The 20,620-nt window shown below is 40.1% G+C and overlaps 1 protein-coding gene across 2 annotated transcripts in view; it reads left to right on the forward strand.

Moving 5' to 3' along the window:
* The first annotated feature begins 990 nt into the window (after positions 1-990).
* DIAPH2 (diaphanous related formin 2) overlaps positions 991-20,620 on the forward strand; it is a 5,354,951-nt gene continuing 5,335,321 nt past the window's right edge. For both annotated transcript variants that reach the window (XM_044057628.1, XM_044057629.1), the window contains exon 1: positions 991-1,404. In XM_044057628.1, coding sequence (XP_043913563.1) covers positions 1,282-1,404 — 123 coding nt within the window. In that variant the 5' untranslated portion in view covers positions 991-1,281. The remainder of the gene's footprint in view (positions 1,405-20,620) is intronic.

Raw genomic sequence — 20,620 nt, forward strand, 5'->3', positions numbered from 1 at the left:
AGCAGGTAGGTGTAAAGACAGTTTACCATGTCTCTGCTCCGATATCAATACTGTAAATGCTTAGAAAGAGAAGCGAGAGAAAGAGATGAAAGTTCACATAATAACATTGAGATTTATTGTATAACAGGGAGTGAATCAGAGGACAAGTCAGCGCAGTGCAACTATGATTATGCAGGGCACAGCTTGACTGCACAGTTTGCTGTCTGTATTTCCTGTTGCGCTGGTAAAACTATATACCGTGCTGCAAGTAGGAAGAAAGAAACGAATGGTTAGAATTGTAGTAAAACACGATGTGGAAATGTTTTCTAACGTTCAAACATAAACAGGCAAGCAATTTGCTACAATTAGAACTCCCCCACCAACAAGTTACACATAACATCGATTAGTCCGTTAGCTGGTACCCGTACTACCCGGCAGCAGACCGGGCACATTTCTGAACAAGCAAGGAGTAAGTCATGATCATGCATTTGACCAAGCCTCTAGGAGTGTTTTTGTAGATGCACACGTTTTTAGTACTTAATTTACATGAATATTTTGCACTACTCGTTCGAAAACACGTGCAAACAATTAAGAGATACGTTGTAACTTATTGAGTCCGGGGTTACTGTTGTAAAACAAAGCCGGAAACAGTTCTCCAGTTCCAGTGACAGGCGTGGACAATTGAAGGATGACTAAGAATATGCATTAAACCAAACTTCAGTACCTTATTCACAATAATATGTATGTATGCATCTATCTATGTAATTGCACTTTCGTGATTTTTTCCTCTTTCTTCTTCACACTAGCTTCACCTGAAAGCTTGTAAGTAAATAAAACCTTTAACATCTCAGATGTCAAGTAGAAGGGGCATAGGATGGCAAATTGACAGCCTTGGTAACAACAGCTGGAGTTGTAAATCCAAGAGCCGCACTGCTTAGGGCTGGTACCTCGCCCGCTGGGAGTCGCTCACAGCGTCATACCCACTGCTTACTGCCCCGCCCAGCTAACGCACTAGGAGGCGGACTTGCTATTGTAACGGTAGGCTCTTGTGCTCGTGGACGGCACGTAACGTCAGGGCGGATTGCAGATAGCTACATTGTAACTATCAACTTATTGTTGTCTTGTTAACGGCGGTGATTCTGTAGACGGGTCGAAGTGTACGTCTAGGGCCACAAAGTGCCCACGCGTGACGTGATCTGGGCTAGTCAGCCAGGCAGTGGATGGAAAACAGCGAAACAAACACCAACAGGCCAGATAACTTGGGGAAGGTAGAACATCACCAAAGGGCATCTGGACATAAGAATGGATAACCAGCATCAGGGCTTCACGGTCTGGGGGAGCGGGGATGACCCCCGGGGGGATCCCAACTATAAAGGAGTTAGGAGGAAAACAGCTGAAGAAGAGAACCGGAACAAGCCCAAACTGGTAAGTGCTGACAGCTGTTTCCCTGAGGGTTGCTGTTATTATTATTACCAGAGTCTGATTATTTCACTCTCGCATATGTTAGTATTTTCTGTCTCTGTGAGGGACACCATTGGAAAAGCACTTGTTGCTGTCTGGGATTCTTGAGCATTTATTTATACTGACCTATTTCACTGTCATCCATTCCATGGGCTAAAAGAGTTGTAATTGCTCATTTATCTTAAACCTTAATAGTGTAAGAAAATGTGATGTCTGTTAATTTTTCTCCGTTTTCAGTTTTGTGAAAACGTGGGTAATCGGAAAAGGTCTAACTGAAAATCACTGACAACTTGATCTCAAACTTGACATCTTACTATTTTGCTTTTTTTCCTGTGCAGCTGGAGGGGTGCAGTAGTGTGTTTTTGCCAGCCAGGCTGTTACACCTTGTGAAACTAAAAAGCTGTGCTTTGCTTGGTTGGCTGCTTTTAGGTTTGTGTTGTTTGACAAGAGTGGCTCACAAAACTTTACTCAACCATTTCCTTCCTCATCTTGCTGTTTACCGCCAACTTTGCTCAGGACAGCTGGGCAGAGTCTGCTTAAATGGTAATGATAATGACATTGTTTCTGTAGACTTGCATTTTGCAAAACTATCATTCAGGCACGTGCTCTGCTTTAGTGCAACTGTCACCTTAAATCACTGTTATTTATCTAATATTCTTTTGTTGTGTCACTTCCTGAGCATCTCTGTTTTAAACCACATGCTTTGGAAATTAAAGCTCATACTCACGTGGATACCTGTCAGAGTATAAAAAGACACTCTTTTCTGACTGTTACCAAGGTCGGGTAACCTTAAGTTGGAATACTAGCGTTTCCTTTGCGATACCGTGCATGTTTATTTACAATTTTAAGTAGAGTAACGATTCTGTTCCATCTAAAACCTCTTATATGGGAAACTGAAGTCAATATTTTGAAATCAAGCACTTGATGTTTTTAATTCAGTAACTGGCCAGTGTCCTTAGTGCGAACCACATTGTCCAGAGGCTCGGTTATCACTTAACTTTCATCTGTTATGACTGTTCCTGCAAGCCTGGCAACATGTTGACATTTAAAGTGTTGGTGTGAATTAAATGAATACATGTAGCCAGAATAAAGTCCAAACTATAAATAATTTTGTTTCCCAGTTAACTTGTTACATTTGTTGCAAATTTTAAAAGACGGTGTTAAACTATAAGTTAAATGAAGGTTTGTGCAGAATAGAGTCTAAATTGATTATTTCTTGGTTTTCCAGTTTAGGTGTTAAAGCTGTAAAGTGAATCCTACCTACTTTCTGTATGTGTTGAATGTTGCTATTGTATCAGAAGTTTTTGACATGTGCATTAGAATGAATTTATGTTGCTTGCAGTACCCTTGTTCTTTTTTTATGGATACAAATTAAGCTTATAGCTTTCTAATTGTAGCCAGCTCATTTATGGTAGTTGCATGTATGAGTAACTTAAAAGTTGTATGTCATTTCATGATTTTGAAGCATTTTGATATTTTTGTAGTACAGACAGAACATTGTTCCATTAGGCTGCATCAGCTGCATCAACTCTTATGCATTTAACTAGTCCTTACTACTCAGATTTGTTTAAACTGCACTTAGCTCGTCAGTCTTTAGTTTCACGTTTATACTGCGGTGGTGGTGCTGCGGTAGTGTTGTCGCCTCACAGTAAGATGTTGTCTTGTTCGATTCTCAGCTAGAGCGTCTTCTGTGTGGATACATGCGTGAATGGGCGTACATTCGTTGAAGGTTGTGTGTCAGGGCCGGCAACTCGGCATGTAAAAATCTACTGCCAATCATTAGCAGACCAGAGTTCCACTGTGGCGACCCCTAACCGGGAAAAGCCGAAAGACGCAACAACATTACGCTGACAAACTCAAACTGTCGACAGCGTAAGCGAGACGAAAATGTCGAAACCCCCGAACATCGAACACACACACAAAAAAACCCCACCCAAACACAACACACATTTCTCTATGCAGGGGAGCAAGCCCCCCTGCACCCCCACACCCCCGCTACTTAAATATACCAACTCCGTGATCGCACTACATTGCAGTAAATGGAAATCTCCCCTTGCGGAGATTTCCGTTTACACACAAGATGACATTCGCTTTCGACATTTTGATGTCTACAATATCAGCTTCGATATTGTCGGCCTTCAACAGGGTGAAATAGACCCTTTAGTTTCCATAAATTACAAAAGAGTATAGTATTTGCAGGTGGCAGTGCCCATCTCCAGCTTTTCAGGCAATCCTACCCTGGGATGCTGCAAGTAGGCGACATTCTGTCCTGGCTCAACTTTGTCTTTTTCAAGGAAGTTGCTGTTTTTGTTGTCACTTCTGTCCTTACAGAAAACAAAAGTTTCAGGTCATATTGGTAGCCTCATTTCTCAGTTTAGTGACTGTGATTTTTTTCTTTCTTTTTTTTTTTTTTTTTTTTTGCATATTGAACTGCAATATATTTCGACAGCCTTCATTTGAGTCCTCTATGAATATAGGTTTGCCCACTCTTTAAAGAGAAAATCCAGGACAGTAGATGTTTGAGCTCCAAAGACATGAGGAAAAAGTTTGTGAGGGGCTGCAGGGGTAAATTTTGCATTATAGAAAGCGTGTTTTAGAGCAGTTTTTGTGACAGTTTTCTAGCATACAAAACTATCGCATAACTGCTGTAAAATATGTATTTCTATCACAGTTTTTAATCTTATTGGATTGATATCAGGTTTTCTAGAAACAGCAAACTATAAGCCTACAGTAAACCCACCACAGCCAATAAACAGAGCCAGGATAAAGTGGCCTAACAACAACCTGAAACAGATAATAAACCATTTAATACTTTAATTTTGACTAGTCGAGTATCATAGTAGTATCTATAATTCAAACAACCGTAGAAGCAGCAAATGTCAAAAACAATTCCACATATTTCACCAAGTGACTAGCGGCATTGGTTTGCTACAGTGAAAAGTGAAAAAATAGTAATGGTAGTAAGTACAAATGCAGCCAATGACAATTATACATGTGGTGAACCACAAACAGAACTACAGATGGAGATAATTCTAAGGCCTAATAGCGTTAGATAAGATTTGGTCTATTTCTTTGGAATGGTTTCACTCAAGTCATCTGGTGCTTTCTCCAATAATATTTCTAGCTTTTACTTGGTGATAACAGCAGCTTGTCATCATGCAAAACAGATTCATAAAACTCATGGCAGGTCAGGCTGTTGTTCAGGAAAACCTGCAGTTCGGCTTTCACCGTAGCAATGGTGGCTCTCTTGTTCCAAATGCCACTTGGCGTTCTTCAAAGAGAAAACTCTTTCTGGAAAGGCATTGCTCCTGGGCAAGGACAACACAGCCAACACATCATTAAACAAGTTAACTGGAAATGCTTCAGCAGTATGGGTGGCACTGAAAAACTTCTGCCATTTGTCTCATGGTGATGTAAAAGCTGAATCAGCAATGATGTGTGTCAAGCTTTCTTTAGGTGTGCAGAGTTCATCATGCAATGCATCCAAGTCAACTTTCTGCAATAAGCCCATGGCAGTGCCCACAGTTTTTACATGTTTAAATTCTGGTGGTTTGCTGTGCAATAAGTGACTTATTGCAAAAGCGATACTGTCTTCTGCCTCTGAGAAATTAAACCACTTGTTCAGGTACATCAAACCATTTTCAAGAGCAGTGCAACATTTTTCTTGATAGATGCCTGGAATGGCTGCATATCTTCATTTTCAAGACAGCACATAGTTTGGATTCATACATTGCAATCTCTAGTCATTTTCTGCTAAGTAGACCTATTTATGTGTTAACATTAATCAACTATTTAAACAAACTAAAAAAGCATATACCAGTTTTTCCAACCCCTCCACATGCTCTCCTTTATCAGTTAAGCCTGCAAAGTGTCAAGTTGCACAAATGATTGGTCTGGAGATAACCTACTCAGACTTTCCCAGCAATCAAAATTTTCAGTTTGCGTCTTTCGGCTTTTCCTGGTTAGGGGTCGCCACAGCGAAACTGAGGTCCACTAATGATTGGCAGTAGAGTTTTACGTGCTGACTTGCCAGGCCTAATGCACAACCTTCAACGAAGGAACGCCCATTCATGCATGTCGTCACACAGAAGACGCTCTAGCTGAGAATCGAACTGGCAACATCTAACTGAGGTGACAACGCTACCGCAGCACCACCACCGCAGTAAATAAGTAAAATAATAAACAAGTATGTAAGTACTAAATGACTTTACTAAGTCAATAACAAATGACCCCTAGTCCTGTCTTGGCAGTAGGAGCCATAAAATGTACCTCAGCATAATTAAGTGAAGAGAGCAGCTGTAGGTCTCAACTTTCCAGCTCCAAAATGTGGAACACTTACTAACAGCTTTTCAGCAACTTCAACTAGGAAACTTGCAGGTTGGCTAAAATGCATTGCTTTATAGTTATAACAAAGGAATTTTAATCATACCTCCCAACTGTCCCTGATTTTGCCTCTAATTTTAGCTCTGTTACTCTTAATCTGTCGTAAAACTGCTTAAGTTTTGGAGAAAAGGTGCTGTGCTGCCCTTAGTAAGTAATGAAAATTAAATTAGAGTTATAGACTTGCTTTACTTCATAAAATGTATAATAACTGACACATTGTTATTCAGTCAATGTCTCGTGTTAGTAGTGATAAAAGTGTCCCTGATTAGTTCTGGATTTGTCTCTGACTAGTTGAGAGCTGTGATTTTTGATGAATTGATATGATTCAGGATTATTTATCATGGATATGTGTTAAAAAAACAAACAAACAAACAAAAAAAAAACAACTCTAACTTAATACTAACTGTGTGACAGACTGTTATTGTGGAACAAAATTAAAGTGATACAAACATCAAAAAATCAAATATTCAGTTATTTCAAGCATTTTTTTGCAAGTGTTAACATTAAATAGCTCACCTTTCTTATTCACTAGTTTGTAGTTAACTTGTTAGAAAGGTGCCAGTCGTTGTCACTTCAGCTCCACAAGTCCACAACCCTTTGTGCTGAAAAGAAGACAGGCAGGATCATGAATAGAAGAAAATCCAAATGCAACAACAAAGCTACCAAGGTTATTCAGCAAATGGTATCCCACAATACCCTTTTCAAAGGTATTGCAGTGGTGCAAAAACTGCTGTAGCAGCACATCATTGGATGACTTCTGTGTATGTCCTCATTGGTTCACTTTGTGTTAGAAGTTATCAGATTTGCTCATATACCACAGTGCCAATTGGCTGTAATTGCAGTATATGAGGCAAGCAAAAAACACAAAGCGGAACCACCACTGTTCAATGCAGAACAGCAGAAAAGTGATTCATGGCTATGTAAAAATGAAGCATTCCACACCACCTGGAGCTCTTTACTGGTAAGATGGGCAGTACAGCAAGTAAACTATGCCTGGTACAAGGTGCCCTTGACAAGCCACACTGCTTCGCTAGAGACGGCTTGCACCTGTCACCTTTAGGCTTTCGAATACTGGCCAAGGCTCTTGCCACCCCCCATAGTGCCTTTTGTAGGCAAGGCTCAAAAGACAAACCCACTGCTGTAAATAGCATAAGTAACAAAAGTCTGAGGGTAATTCTACTCAATGCCAGAAGTCTAAACCTCAAAATGTATGGACTTGAGGCATTCCTCAGTATGGAGAAAATTGATATATGTGCAGTAACAGAAACCTGGTTTAAGGCTCCAGAGAGCACCCCAGCACTACCAGGCTACAACTTGTACCATACATCTCGGCCACAGAACCCGGACCGAAATACAAAAGGCGGGGGAGTATCCATATTCATCAAGGATACCCACACCTCCTGGTTAGTGGCACAGCACGATGCTTCAGAGGTCATCCAAGTGCAATTAACAATGGGCAAAACTGCAATTCAAATTGTAGCTTGCTACAGATCACCCACCATGTCCCAGGACCCCCATTCCACATTTCTGGAAACACTGAAAAACATAAAGGTCCTACCAAACACCCTAATATTGGGTGATTTCAACTACCCAAACATTAACTGGGAGAACTACTTGAGTACTAACTTCCTTGCCCAACATTTCCTAGAATTTATAAACTCACATGCCTTGGATCAACTGATCAACATTCCCACCAGAGGTGCAACATATTGGACCTGGTCATCACCAACATGGGTGACCGGTGTTCCACACCGGAAGTCAACCCTTCACTGGTTAGATCTGACCCTAAACAAATCATTTTGGATATCCACATTCTGCTCTCACCTCTGGACAAGGAAACCACTGTGAAAAACTTTTCAAAAGCAAACTTCACATTACTTAAGACCAAGGTGGAAAGTTTCAAAGTCCCCATGCTAAAGGATAATGCTGTCCAAGCTGCAAAATCCTTTACTAATGCATTCTACAGGCACCTGCAAGAATGCATGGATCGTGCTATCCCAAGCAAAACTAAGACTCACTCCTCCAAGAAAAGGAAACCAGTCTGGTGGACCCCTGCCATAAACGAGCTATACAATAGAAGGAGGAAACTAGTACAGAAAAGTGTAAAATCCCAAGAAGGGAAGACATCCCTGATCACAGTATCAGCAAGAAATTACGATCCCTCATAAAATTGTCCAAGACGAGCTTCGAAAGAAAAATTGCCAAGGACTCTAAAGATAACCACAAAGCATTCTTTAGCTATGTCAAGAATCTAAGTGGCAATGCTCAGATCTGCTTGGAGTTAATGCAGAATGGCACAAAATACACTGAACCAACCGATATTGCCAACATCCTGGCAGACAGGTTCAATGCAAACTTCACCCCCCTCTCACCCCCAAAAGGGCCCGTAACCATACCGGAAGAATGTAGAGCCCCTGAAATCACAGACACTCAGGTTAAAACAGCCCTCTCCAAAGCCGAAGACACAGCATCAATGGGACTGGACGGTGTCCCAGGCTGCATCCTACACGAGCTCAAAGATGAACCAACCCCTCACCTAAACACACTGTTCAAACTCAGCCTCTCTACAGGCCAAGTACACATAGAGTGGTGCACAGCAATGGTTATTCCACTCCACAAAGGTGGAGCCACAACAGGCCCCAGGAACTAGCGCCCTATAAGCCTGACTAGCTTGGTCTGCAAGGCTATGGAGCGCATCATCACAGAACTCATTAATAGAGACATTGGGAACCTCCAAACACTGGACCCTACCCGGTTCAGCTTTGTTAAGGGCAGATCATGCCTCCTAAACCTGGTGGACTTCTTTGAGACATTTACCTAGGCTATAGATGAGGGAAAGGTGGTACACACAGCATACCTAGACCTTGCAAAGGCCATCGACCCCCATTCCCCACTCTGGTATTATAGACAAGCTCACCAGCCTGAACATAAACCCCTATGTCACAAGATGGGTTGCCAATTGACTCACGGACAGAACCCACATGGTGAGAGTTGTGGGAGCTAGGTCTGACTCTAAACTGGTTACAAGTGGCATTCCCCAGGGCTTAGTCCTAGGACCCCTCCTATTCGGCATATACTTTTCAGAGGTACAGGCAAGCACAGGAGGACTATGGCTGACCAAGTTCGCAGATGACTGCAAACTAGGGGCTATAATTGACTCTCCTGCTGACACAGACATCCTCCAAAAGGGTCTCACTGAGACGGATACCTGGTGTCAAAGTCATGGCCTTAAGCTAAATGCCAAAAAGTGCATAGTCATCCCCTTTGGAAAAAACAAAGTACACACAAACTATCACATAGGTGGTAGCCCTCCAAATACGGAAAACGTAATGAGGGATCTGGGGACCCAAGTAGATAGTAATCCCTCCTTTGATAATTACATTGCCAAAGTGGTTAGACTCCCTTGCTGCAGACCATAAGGATCAGCATCATTGAAGACAAAGTAATATCTATTCTCAGCCACTGATGCCCTTGTGAGTGATGTAACTTCCTGAAGGACATAAGCAGGCAATTTGAAGCTGAAGTGTCAGCAGAGTGAACGGTCCATAGTGTACGGCATCATAGTGGCAGGATAGGTATGTCTGTATATGGTGGTCCAGTTGGGCCACCTGGCAGGATTAGACAAATTTATGGCTCATGCCAATTTGATTTTGCCTAGAATCTTCTCTTGGATTTTGTCATGGCATCCTTTGCTATTGTATATCTGTAATGTGTTTCTGTTCAGTTAAACCTTATCTGAAACAGCATTTTGGAGGTTAGGTTATTAGCGGAGGCTGACTGCTGCTGCTTTTGCCCTGTTTGAAATGTTCTGTTTTTTAACCTTGGATAATTAGGTGAAACTCTGTTTCATAATGTAAGTTTTCTGCTCACTAAAGCTCATAACCTGAACCAGATGCTGGACACTGTTTACACCTACCAGTAAAAACTTTTTCTCTCCGTCCTACATTTGTTTTTGAAACTGTAGGTATTGCCACCTCACAGCAAGAGGTTCTCTGGTTCGATCCTCAACTGGGGTGCCTTCTGTGCAGAGTCTGCATGTCCTCCCTGTGGTCGCGTGGGTTTCCTCCGGGTGCTCCAGTTTCCTCCTACATCCCAGAGATGGTATGCAGGCATAACAGTTGGAAATGTTCAAGGGACATTTAAAAATGTGTGTTTAGGACTAGGCCATAGAAAAATAGTATGGGACCAAGTTTATTCATAATTTGCTGAGCTTAGTGAACAAATTGTGTATGACCATATAGTTAGTTCTTCCTTGTGGAGCTTTTCTGTCAGCAAATTTGAAGAGATTTTCTGTGCTTAGGGCTGTACTCCTGTTCTCCTGCTCTAGACATGAGTTCTGCTTTGGATTAAAAAAAAAACTCTTGTGTGGTATACTGAGCTTTTGTACGGTTTCTTTGTACCCCTTAAATAGCAGACGGGTACCCACCCAGCCATGTACGAGCTAGTATGTAAGCTTCTTTTTTTCAAGCCCACTGGCTGTGTCTGCCTGACCCCCTCCCCCATTTTTTTTAAACCCACATTTCTGGAGCTCTACTTGTGCTACTTTGGTTTCTTTGTGATACCAGATATTTGATCTGTCAAACAATAACCAATTACATAAATATGGTCCTTTACAGAAATAACAGTAGACCTCTGACTAAACCATAGATTCATAAGATCATGTATCTGTAATTGCTATTGCCTGTATCACAGTGAGGGATCATTAGTACAGCCTGAGCTTCCTGGGAGATTTTTAGTCACTGCTATTGCTGGTCAGTTTTACAGATGTTACACAAGCTGCAGTACCAGATGTTAACAAGGAACAATTCGAAATGTAGACATTCCTTAAATTAAGTTGCAGTGCATTTGGTATGCTGTGTTCTCACCACATTCTCCAGGCTTTTATGTTCTGATGGTCAGACTTGTAGATACATTCATTTTTTTTTTTGTTTAACAAGTGATGTTGTGTTAGCTTATCTTAAACGAGCTGCAATTCTTTTTTTTTTCATTGGTATACCACACAAACCAGATGTTTTAGCCTACATTATTTATTTGCATATGTATGTATGCATTCAACTTTTGAGTAGATAAACTCATCTTTGACTTCTTTTGGCAATTAAATGGTTCAAGAGATAGTGTGTGTCCGAATTCTACACAATTAAATAAGTATAGAACAGCTTTGAAATCTAGTGTTAATTTTGTGACCCACACTTGTTTAACAGTGTTATTAAATCAGCTAAGGGAGTAAACATAATGCAAAAGGTATTTTAGGATTCCAGGTAATGCAAGAATGTGATATTTGTAAATGCCACAGGTATCTGGTACATGAGCACTAGGTTGGGTAAGCACTCTGTTATCTGTACATTCCAGTCACATTGTGCAATTGTACTTAATACTGCATTTTGAACTGAAGGTGTTTGGTACTATCATTTCTGTAGACATTAAGCTGTTTATGTTTGATTAGTGGTGGTGGTGGGGGTATAGCTAAGATACTGTGGAACTGTGCTCCTTCTTCTGGACAACTCTCAGTATTTTTCATCCTTATGGGAAGTATTGTACTGCTTACCTTTAATATCTTCCCCGGTACAATTGCTGTTTTTCAAGTGTGTTTGTATGTGCCTGTATATATTTTATATAGTGTATTACAAAGGCATCTACATATTTTATGTAGAAAATTGCATGCATATAAAATGATGTAGGTACTTACACACACATACATAAAATATGTATTTATATATCTATCTATCTATATGTTACTCGTGTGTGTGTTTGTGTGTGTATATGTGTGTGTGTGTGTGTGTGTGTGTGTGTATATATATATATATATATATATATATATATAATGTATTGTAAAAAAAATACAAATCTATGTATAACTTATAGTTATTTACATATGTGTACAGAAATTCGCAGGTGTGTATAGTCAAAATTTCAGACAGTCAGTTGGCTAAGCCAAAATTTTCCGCTGTCTGATACTGCAGATTAATATAGGAAGACTATATATTTTCAGATCATTATACAGTGGAGTTGGGTCTTTTTCCCCACTGCAGCAAATCTCTGAGTTGGTGTAATTAGCAGGGGGTGACCCCCCCCCCCTGCAAAAAACATGTTTGCTGTTTCTTTGTCAAACTTTTACAATTTCACCCATTTCGGCTCGATGTTCTACCAGTCAATGTTCTGAAACATGTCTTCGGCACTAGATCCATATAAACACATCTAGATTACATAAGTCTTTATACATTTTTTGTTTAGAAAATGTGTGTTTCTATCTAAAATATACCTTGTCTGAACAACCCATTTAAACTTATCTCTTGATAATACAATCCATCTCACCCTAAAGTAATGCACTTAAACCTGCATACATTCCAGTGAAATATATAATCTCATGGCATAACAATTGTAGTAAAAATTCAACACATTCAATTATTGAGGTAGTTTTGCTATCCCTCAGTGCATACAATTTTTTTAATAAATTTATTGAATTATCACTTAAGACATAGGAAATCATTAATTTATATAAATGAAAACAAACCATATTAATATATTCCAGTTACAAACAATATGTAACTTTTTTTTTTGTATAGCTATCATCAGTCTAATATTACATAAATAGCTCAATTCCTTCCTTCCTTCCTTCCTTCCTTCAAACCTCACTCCTCCTCAAAAACCTTATTCTCTACATATTGTTCCCACAATTTCCATTTTTTTCCTTAGTAACTTGCTCCTACCTTTTTCTAAAAATACCACTTCCAGTTCTTTCATCTCTGTTATAATATTCAATACTTCAAACATATTTGGTTTAGACTTTGATTTCCATGTTCCAGTAATTGCACTTTTGGCAGGCACCAGAATTAAACTTAACAAGCTCTTACTATGTCTAGGCAGTTCAGATCCTTTACCCAACACAGAAGAACCATTTCTTTAGTTGCACCCGTTTGCTCACCAATATTTCTGACAGTGTACTCTGTAGGGAGTTTTTAATGTCTGCTAATGCATTGCATCCCCAAAACACACGTTCCCAGTTACCCCTTTTTTTCCCCATCACACCACCATTTGCCATCTACCTGAGGAAAAATTCTTTAGTCTGCCTGGGATGTAAAGACACTAAAATTTCCAAGCAAAAATCCTAAATCTTGTAGACTTTGCATACTTGGGGGATCTCCATGTCTTGTTATTTCCTTATGAATTGCTTATCCGGTCTCTCTTCTGAATCTTTTTTAACTTCATCTGATTGATTTTAATAATTATCATGCAGTACTTTATATACCCTACTAATTATCCCCTTTGTAACAGCAACTTACGTTCAAGATTCAGCTAAAAACTCAAACAGCACAGATCTTTTATTTAGGATTCCCCCCATTCCTTTCTCTTTGCTTGTACTATAACATTGATCCCTGATAAGGAAGGCAATCTCTAGCCTGCAGTCCAAATGTCTTCTCATTCCATTACATTCCCCTAATTATTTGTTCTCAATATCTTTTGTTCCTTTGCCAACTTTCTCCGGTAAATTCCACCCCGTCTTGCCTATTCTCTGTACACCTAATTGCAAACAGTCCTATATGCTGTATTATTTCTCCATTCCTGTGTTGGCTTAGTATATTTTCTGCTACTTTATGAATATACTTTTTTGTATGACTGTTGTTATTCTTCTTAAGGACCTGCATCTAAAATCTCTGTCTTTCATTATTTCTTGAATTTTCTCCTTAAATCACTATAATCTCTTTCCACTTTGAATTGTAGCTTTCTGCTTGTGTTATGTATAGAAGTCTTAACTGTGTCTTAATTCTTCAAGAAGGCATATCTCTGACTAACAAATGATGCCAAAGGCAAGGTCTTAAACTCAACACTAAGAAATGAATAATTGTACTCTTTGTAAAGTCAAACACCCCAGCTAATTAACATGTTGATTATACATCTCTAAGAGCTGCCCCAGTACTCGCGGCTCTGTGTTTGCATGTAGACAGTAGCCTTACCTTCGACCACCATTTGGCTATAGTGGTGAGGAAATCCTTTTATGCTGCACAACTTGTAAGTAAGGCCATAACATATAGGTTCAGAGAGGTCATTATCCCACTGTACTCCACCCTTATCAGACCAGTCCTAGAGTATGGTGCTCCCTTTGGTATGCACCTAACCAGGTATGTCCAGCAACTAGAGCAACCCCAAAAGGTACCTTACAAAAAGAATACAAGGTATAACAAACCTACCTTATGCAGAGCACCTCAAAGCCCTTTCCCTCTACTCAGTCTGCTATAGATTGCTGAGGGTTGATCTATGCCTGGCTTACAAGGCATACACAAACCCAACACTTAGGAATCTCCTCCATATTCTTAAGTCAAGCAAAGACGAATTACAAGGACTAGGGACTTCAGTTTTGTCTGTGACGTAAACATAACATGCTGGAGAGACACATGTGTCCTAGAGAATGCCCCTCCTATGGAAAAGGCTTCCAATCCATGTGAAGGGAGTTTCTGTTATCCTGTTTAAGCGCAACCTAGACCAGTGGATGAGGAATAGGAAATTTACGCTGGGCTGGCACCCATGTCCGTTATGGACAGAGGTAGTCTTATAAATGCCTGGCCCTCAATATCCTTTTTGGATAGGACATCATTATTAATTTGGAAAAACATGATTAGGCTTAGAAAGACACCCCACCCTCTGTCGTTAGCCTAATTACTATCAATGAATCAGTGTAGAAGTTAAATATGTCTTCAGATCGGGTAATCCTAAACCTCCATGTTCTGTTGGGAGGATCATCTTGGCCCACTTGATTCTTGCCCTCCTTCCCCTTCCAGTGAATATTTTTCAACTCTTTATTAATTGCTGTTCACAACTTCTCCATTGGTTGACAAAAGTATGCTTGACCTGTGTATAAAATGAGTGACTAAAACATTTTTACTACATGTATGTTGTTATCCATATCCCTAAGCAAGAGCTTCCATTTTCTCAGTTTTTGTATTGGGCTAGATTCAATAAAGCCTACACTGTGTACATGGTATATATTCAGCAACATTTTTATCACATATTTTGTTCTTTCTAGTCACTCAAAAAGATTACATTAAGTCTACACTCAGATTTATTTTAGATTTATTGGTATATGTTGATTTAGTCTTCAAAGCAGATCTTGCTTCATCTGGGCTGGTTACCTTCTTAAGTAATGTGGACGATATGCAGGCATAACAGTTGGAAATGTTCAAGGGAAATTTAAAAATTTGTGTTTAGGATTAGGCCTTAGAAAAATAGTCTAGGACCGAGTTTACTCATAATTTGCTGAGATTAGTGAACAAATTGTTTATGACACAGGGTTCAGTCCTGGGTCCTCTCCTGTTTGCCATCTACTTCTCCAAAGTACAGGCTAACAAAGAAAGTCTTTGGCTAACGAAGTTCGCAGATGACTGCAAACTAGGAGCCATAATCGAAACTCCTAACAATGTGGACAACCTACAAAAAGGCCTAAATGAGACAGATGCCTGGTGTCAAAGCCATGGCCTCAAGCTCAATGCCAAAAAGTGCATTGTCACCCCCCTTGGTAAAAACTCTGTACCCATGAACTACAACATAGGTGGTAGTATACTTAACACTGAAAGTGTGATAAGAGACCTTGGGACACAGGTGGACAGTAGTCTCTCCTTTGATAATCACATTGCCACAGTAGTCAGGAAATCCTTCAATAAAAAAACACCTCATCACAAAAGGTTTCTCATCCAGAAAAAAAGAGGTCATTGTTCCCCTCTAGTCATCACTCATTAGACCCATTATAGAGTACAATGCCCCTTTTGGTATGTACCTCACATGACATCTACAACAACTGGAAAGGCAGCAGAAATACCTCACAAAGAGGATTACCGGTCTCAAACAGATGCCATACGCAGACCATCTCAAAAAACTCCAGCTTTACTCTGTCGCATACCACCTAATCATAGGTGATCTCTGCCTAACATACAAAGCAATGCCAGACCCAGATCTGTTGGACATGCTCCACTTAAAGAAGTCCCAATCCCTCTGAGCTACATGCTCTAGGGACCTAAACCTTGTCCCCACAAAAAACAGAACATGCCGGAGGGATAGATTCCTGTCCAAGAGACTTCCCATACTCTGGAATAGACTACCTATCTATATCAAACAAAGCCCCTCATTAGCACTCTTCAAGAAAATTCTTGATGATTGGATGGGTTAGGAAATTCACCCCGGGGATCACCTCTGTGGCTCTGCTCGACAGTGGCACAGGAAAATAATTTTCTTGGGTGGCAGAAGCTAGAGTACCTTTTTGGCTGGGCTTGTATAGGCCCAAGGGCCGATGGCCTAGCACCTACCAATGAACCTATAGCCATATAATTCTTTCTTGTGGATCTTTTCTGTCAGCAAATTTGAAGAGATTTTCTTTGCTTAGGGCTATACTCCTGCTCTAGACCTGAGTTCTGCTTTGGATTATGTGTATTGTGTGGTATGCTGAGCTTTTGCACTGTTTCTTTGTACCCCTTAAATAAGAGACAGGTACCCAGCCACCCACCCAGCCATGTATGAGCTAGTATACAAGCTTCTTTTTTTCAAGCTCACTGGCTGTGTTTGTCTGACCCACTCCCCCTTTTTTTAAACCCACATTTCTGGAGCTCCACTTGTGCTACTTTGGTTTCTTTGTGATAGCAGAAAATAATGTAGGTACACAAATGGAAAGATATCTGGTCTGTCAAACAATAACCAGTTACATAAATATGGTCCATTACAGAAATAACAACTCTGACTAAACCATAGATTCACAAGGGCAGGTATCTGTAATTACTATTGCCTGTTTCACACTGGGGGATCATTAGCACAGCCTGAGCTTCCTGTGAGATTTTTAGCCACTGCTATTGCTTGTGGTAGCTTTTATGAATCCCTGTCAATATTTAAAGCTGCAAGGATATCAGTAGAAAAATTAAAATTAGGAGGAAGAAGGTGTGAGTTATACCTGTTCTGTCTGTTCAATCAGAACAGTGCACACTTAGTGTATGATGTATTGAATCTGGCCCATTCTTCCCACATATCCTTAGGTGTCATAATAGAATCCTTTTAACCCATAGTGCTAACTACTATCATGTCACTGTAAATATGGATATTGCTGAACCATTTTCTTTTATTATTTATTTATTTTACATTTGTTGACCGGGTTTGTCCTATTGAGCTTAATAGCCCTTTTCAGCAGAGACCTGAGGAGAAAAGCTCCAACATTGTTTGATAAGCATAACATACAGAGTGATAGACAGTGACTTTTCACATATTACATACAAGAATATTAAAAAAAAATAGACAAAAATTTACAAAAATATTTACACTGTAATAATTAGGAGTAAGAAGTGGAAAACAGAAAATAGTTTGTAGGAGTAAAAAGAGAAAGAGCTATGGGAGATGGAGCATAGACTGGTAGTATGTTTAAGTGGGATGACTGGATTAGCAGATACATTTGTTCTGTTGGTATTGCTTAGTAGCAGTTTTGAATTGTTTTGCAAGTGACCTAATTTTAAGAGGAAGTCTTTTCCAAGCCTTGTTGGTATTAAAGCTGTAGAGATTGTGGCCGATTTTAGTTTTAGGTTTGTAGGTTTACAAAAGGCCTTGGCTGGAGCTACAGAGGAATCTTGTTGGTGTATAGTGAGAAATTAGGGATGATAGAGTTGGGCAGTAGGAGGGTTTGTAGAGAACAGAGTGAATTATCTGAGACTGATTAAGAGCAAGTTAGGTAGTTAGCCATTTAATTACCTTCAGTGACAGGCAGTGATGGCACTTATAAGTACTTTGAGCAGCAAATTTAGCTACCTTGTTGTACGTTGTTTCTAATTTAGCAAGCAGTCCAGTGTTGGTTAGGGTTTGAGAACTATAGAATAAAGTGGGTTGGAGGCAAGAGTTGGATAGGGTTAGCTTAACTTTTTTGGAAAGAAATTTCTTGTAATGATACAGGAGTCTTAGCTTCTGATGTGCTTTCCTGATACAAATATTGATGTGTAGGTAGTACTTTAAGTGATCATCAATAGTAACCCCTAATGGTTTTGTGCTGGTGTCAACCTGTATTGGGGTATATGTTTAGAGATGTTCTAGGGAAGGAGGTTTTGATATAGTTTAAGAATTTGGGGAAAAAGAGTAATAGTTTATTTTTTTTTTGGGGGTTGAGAATAATTTGGTTATTGGAAAGCCAGTTTTTGACAGAGTTGAAGGAGGTCTGTGTAACTGAGAAGTTCAGTTGCAGAGTCAACAGTAGTACTAACTGTAGAGTCATCTGCGTATTGTACTAGAGATGACTCAGGACAGGAAGAGGAGAGAAGCTTAGTGAAGATATTGAAAAACAGTGGGCCAAGGATGGACCCTTGAGGAACACCCATTTTAACAGGGAGGAGGGGGAAGTAGGCTGTAAGCCACTTGACGGACTGGTAGTGGTCTGAAAGGTAGCTGTCAAACCATGAAACAGTTACAGGTGAGAAATTTAGGTTTGTGTGTTCGAGTAGGAGAAGAGGATGAGAGACTCTATTAAAGGCTTTAGAGAGGTCTAAGTAAAGACAAGAAATTAGTTTATTATTGTCTCTAGCAAGTGAGATGGAATTTAGAAAGGACAGAAGAGGTATAGTAGTGCTGTGATTGGGATGAAAACCATGTTGAGTAGGTGTGAGTAAATTTTCTTGAAGTAGGTAGTGCATTACTGTTTGTGTATGCATTTTTCAAGTATTTTGGAGAGAGGATAAAGTATAGTGTGTGGGTACATGGTTTACCGCTGTACATTCATAGGAAGTTACTAGGTTACTGGCCCTGAGGCAATTACAAGCCTAGCCAAGAATTTAGCCCATGTTCCAACAAGTCAGCATCCTATGCCACTGTCCAGCAGGGACATGGGTGGAGTCCCAGGGGTATATTTTCTGTTCCCCATCCAGTTGTCCAGGTTGTGCTTTAAAAAGGTTTAATGAGGTACTCTGCTTTACATGGAGATGGAGTCTATTCCACAAAAGGGGGAGTCTCTGGGACACAAATCTGTCCCGCCAACAAGTCCTATTGATGTCACAAACCAGGTTGAGGTCGCACGTGCGGGTTACTTGAGTGGAGCTTGAATTGCAGATATGCAGCAGTCCCATCAGGGCGGGGCTGAGATTGCTTTGTATACCAGACAGAGGTCACCTCTGAGGAGTCTGTAGGAGACTGAGTAGAGGGACAGGACTTTTAGCCTATTTGTCTAGGGCAGGGTAGATGTTTGAGGCCCTGGATTCTCCGGGTGAGGAACCTCTGTGGTCTCTCCAGCTGCTGCATGTACTTTGTGAGGTACGTGCCGAAAAGGGCATTGTACTCCATAATGGGTCTTATAAGGGAAGAATACAAGGATGTTATGACCACCTTGTCCCTAGATGAGATACCATTACTAATGAAGTGGGCCATATAGAAATCTTTCCGTACAACGGTGTAAATATGGTGGTCAAAAGTCAGTTTGCTATCAACCTGGGTGCCCAAGTCCCTCACGACTTATTAGCTTTTTTTCTGGTACTACGAGCACCTCTGCAAATAATGCCAACTTTTCTTGAATACTATACCTGTTATATCTTTGATTTTCTGAGTCCCCTATTTTCTTTGCCAGTGGTTTTAAATGTACCACAAATAACAAAGGGGAAAAAGGACACTCCTCCGTGGTTCCAATTTTCAGATACTACTTATCAGAGAGGAACCCTTCCACTTGGACTTTTTCCTCCAGTCCTTCTTATATCCTCCTAATTAACCCTATTGTATCAGGAAATGCAAATGCCTCCATTGCCCAACTCATAAAATCCCAGCTTACTCTGTCAAATGCTTTCTCTTCATCAAGACCCACCAACAGCGGCAGTATTTTCTTCCATTCTGCTTCCCCTCTTAATTATCAATCTTCTGTTAATGTTGTCAAATGTTTGCCTCCCCTGCACAAAACCACATTGATCCATAGCTATTAATTTTAGCAACATATTTGCTGTAAGTTTAGCTGTTCCAGACATGAGCACTTTTAATCCGTGGTTTAAAATTTAAGATGGCCCTATATGAAGTTGGATCTGATGGGTCTTTATCATCTGAAGGTGTTACAGCCACCACCGCTTTTTTCCAGGATGTTGGTGCTTCTCCACCTCCTAAAATACTGTTAACAAAACCTTCCAGATCATTTATCACTTTCTTCCCTCTTAGCTTCCAAACTTCCACCAGAATGCCATCCATTCCTCAAGACATTCCTACAGATTGGTTATACATGACCATTTTTATCTCGTCTCCTGTCTTAACTGCCAATTGTTTAGCTTCTTCCACCTCTGACCTTAGCATATTTAAGTTCTCCATAAATATTTTCATTTGTGCTTTTTCTTGATTTCCAAACTTCTCTGTTTTGTACAAATTTTCATAAAATTTCCGAAGTATCTGTAATTCCTTTACAGGATGCCTGGTTATTTTTGTTCTTATGGGTTCTCTAAGTTTGGCAACAAACATTTCTACCTTTTATTGCTTAAGTCTTTGTACCAAAAAGTTTTGAGGTTTGGAGTTATTATCGAAAAAACAGTTGCAACTGAGCCTGGAGGAGGTTTCAAAGAAGCTTGCTTTCATTTAGTTGTACTCTGTAAGTTATGGATAACCTGATTTATTGGGGGTGATTTTACAGGATACACAATGCATCTGTACCCTTAGGAGCCTTTTTTTTTGGTTGACAATCCTGTGCAGTACACATTTAAAGTCCTTCATTGTTCATCTGCTAATACCTCTGTGTTCCACCACATCACTGTGAAGCTTTCCACCCTGGTATACTCTACTGTCTGGCTGCATGTATCCTTAGCAGGTACTTTTTGTCATGGTTTGGTAT

The sequence above is a fragment of the Protopterus annectens genome, chromosome 15.part0 (assembly GCF_019279795.1).
Source record: "Protopterus annectens isolate FY-2018-M chromosome 15.part0, PAN1.0, whole genome shotgun sequence".
Classification (NCBI taxonomy): Eukaryota; Metazoa; Chordata; order Ceratodontiformes; family Protopteridae; genus Protopterus; species Protopterus annectens.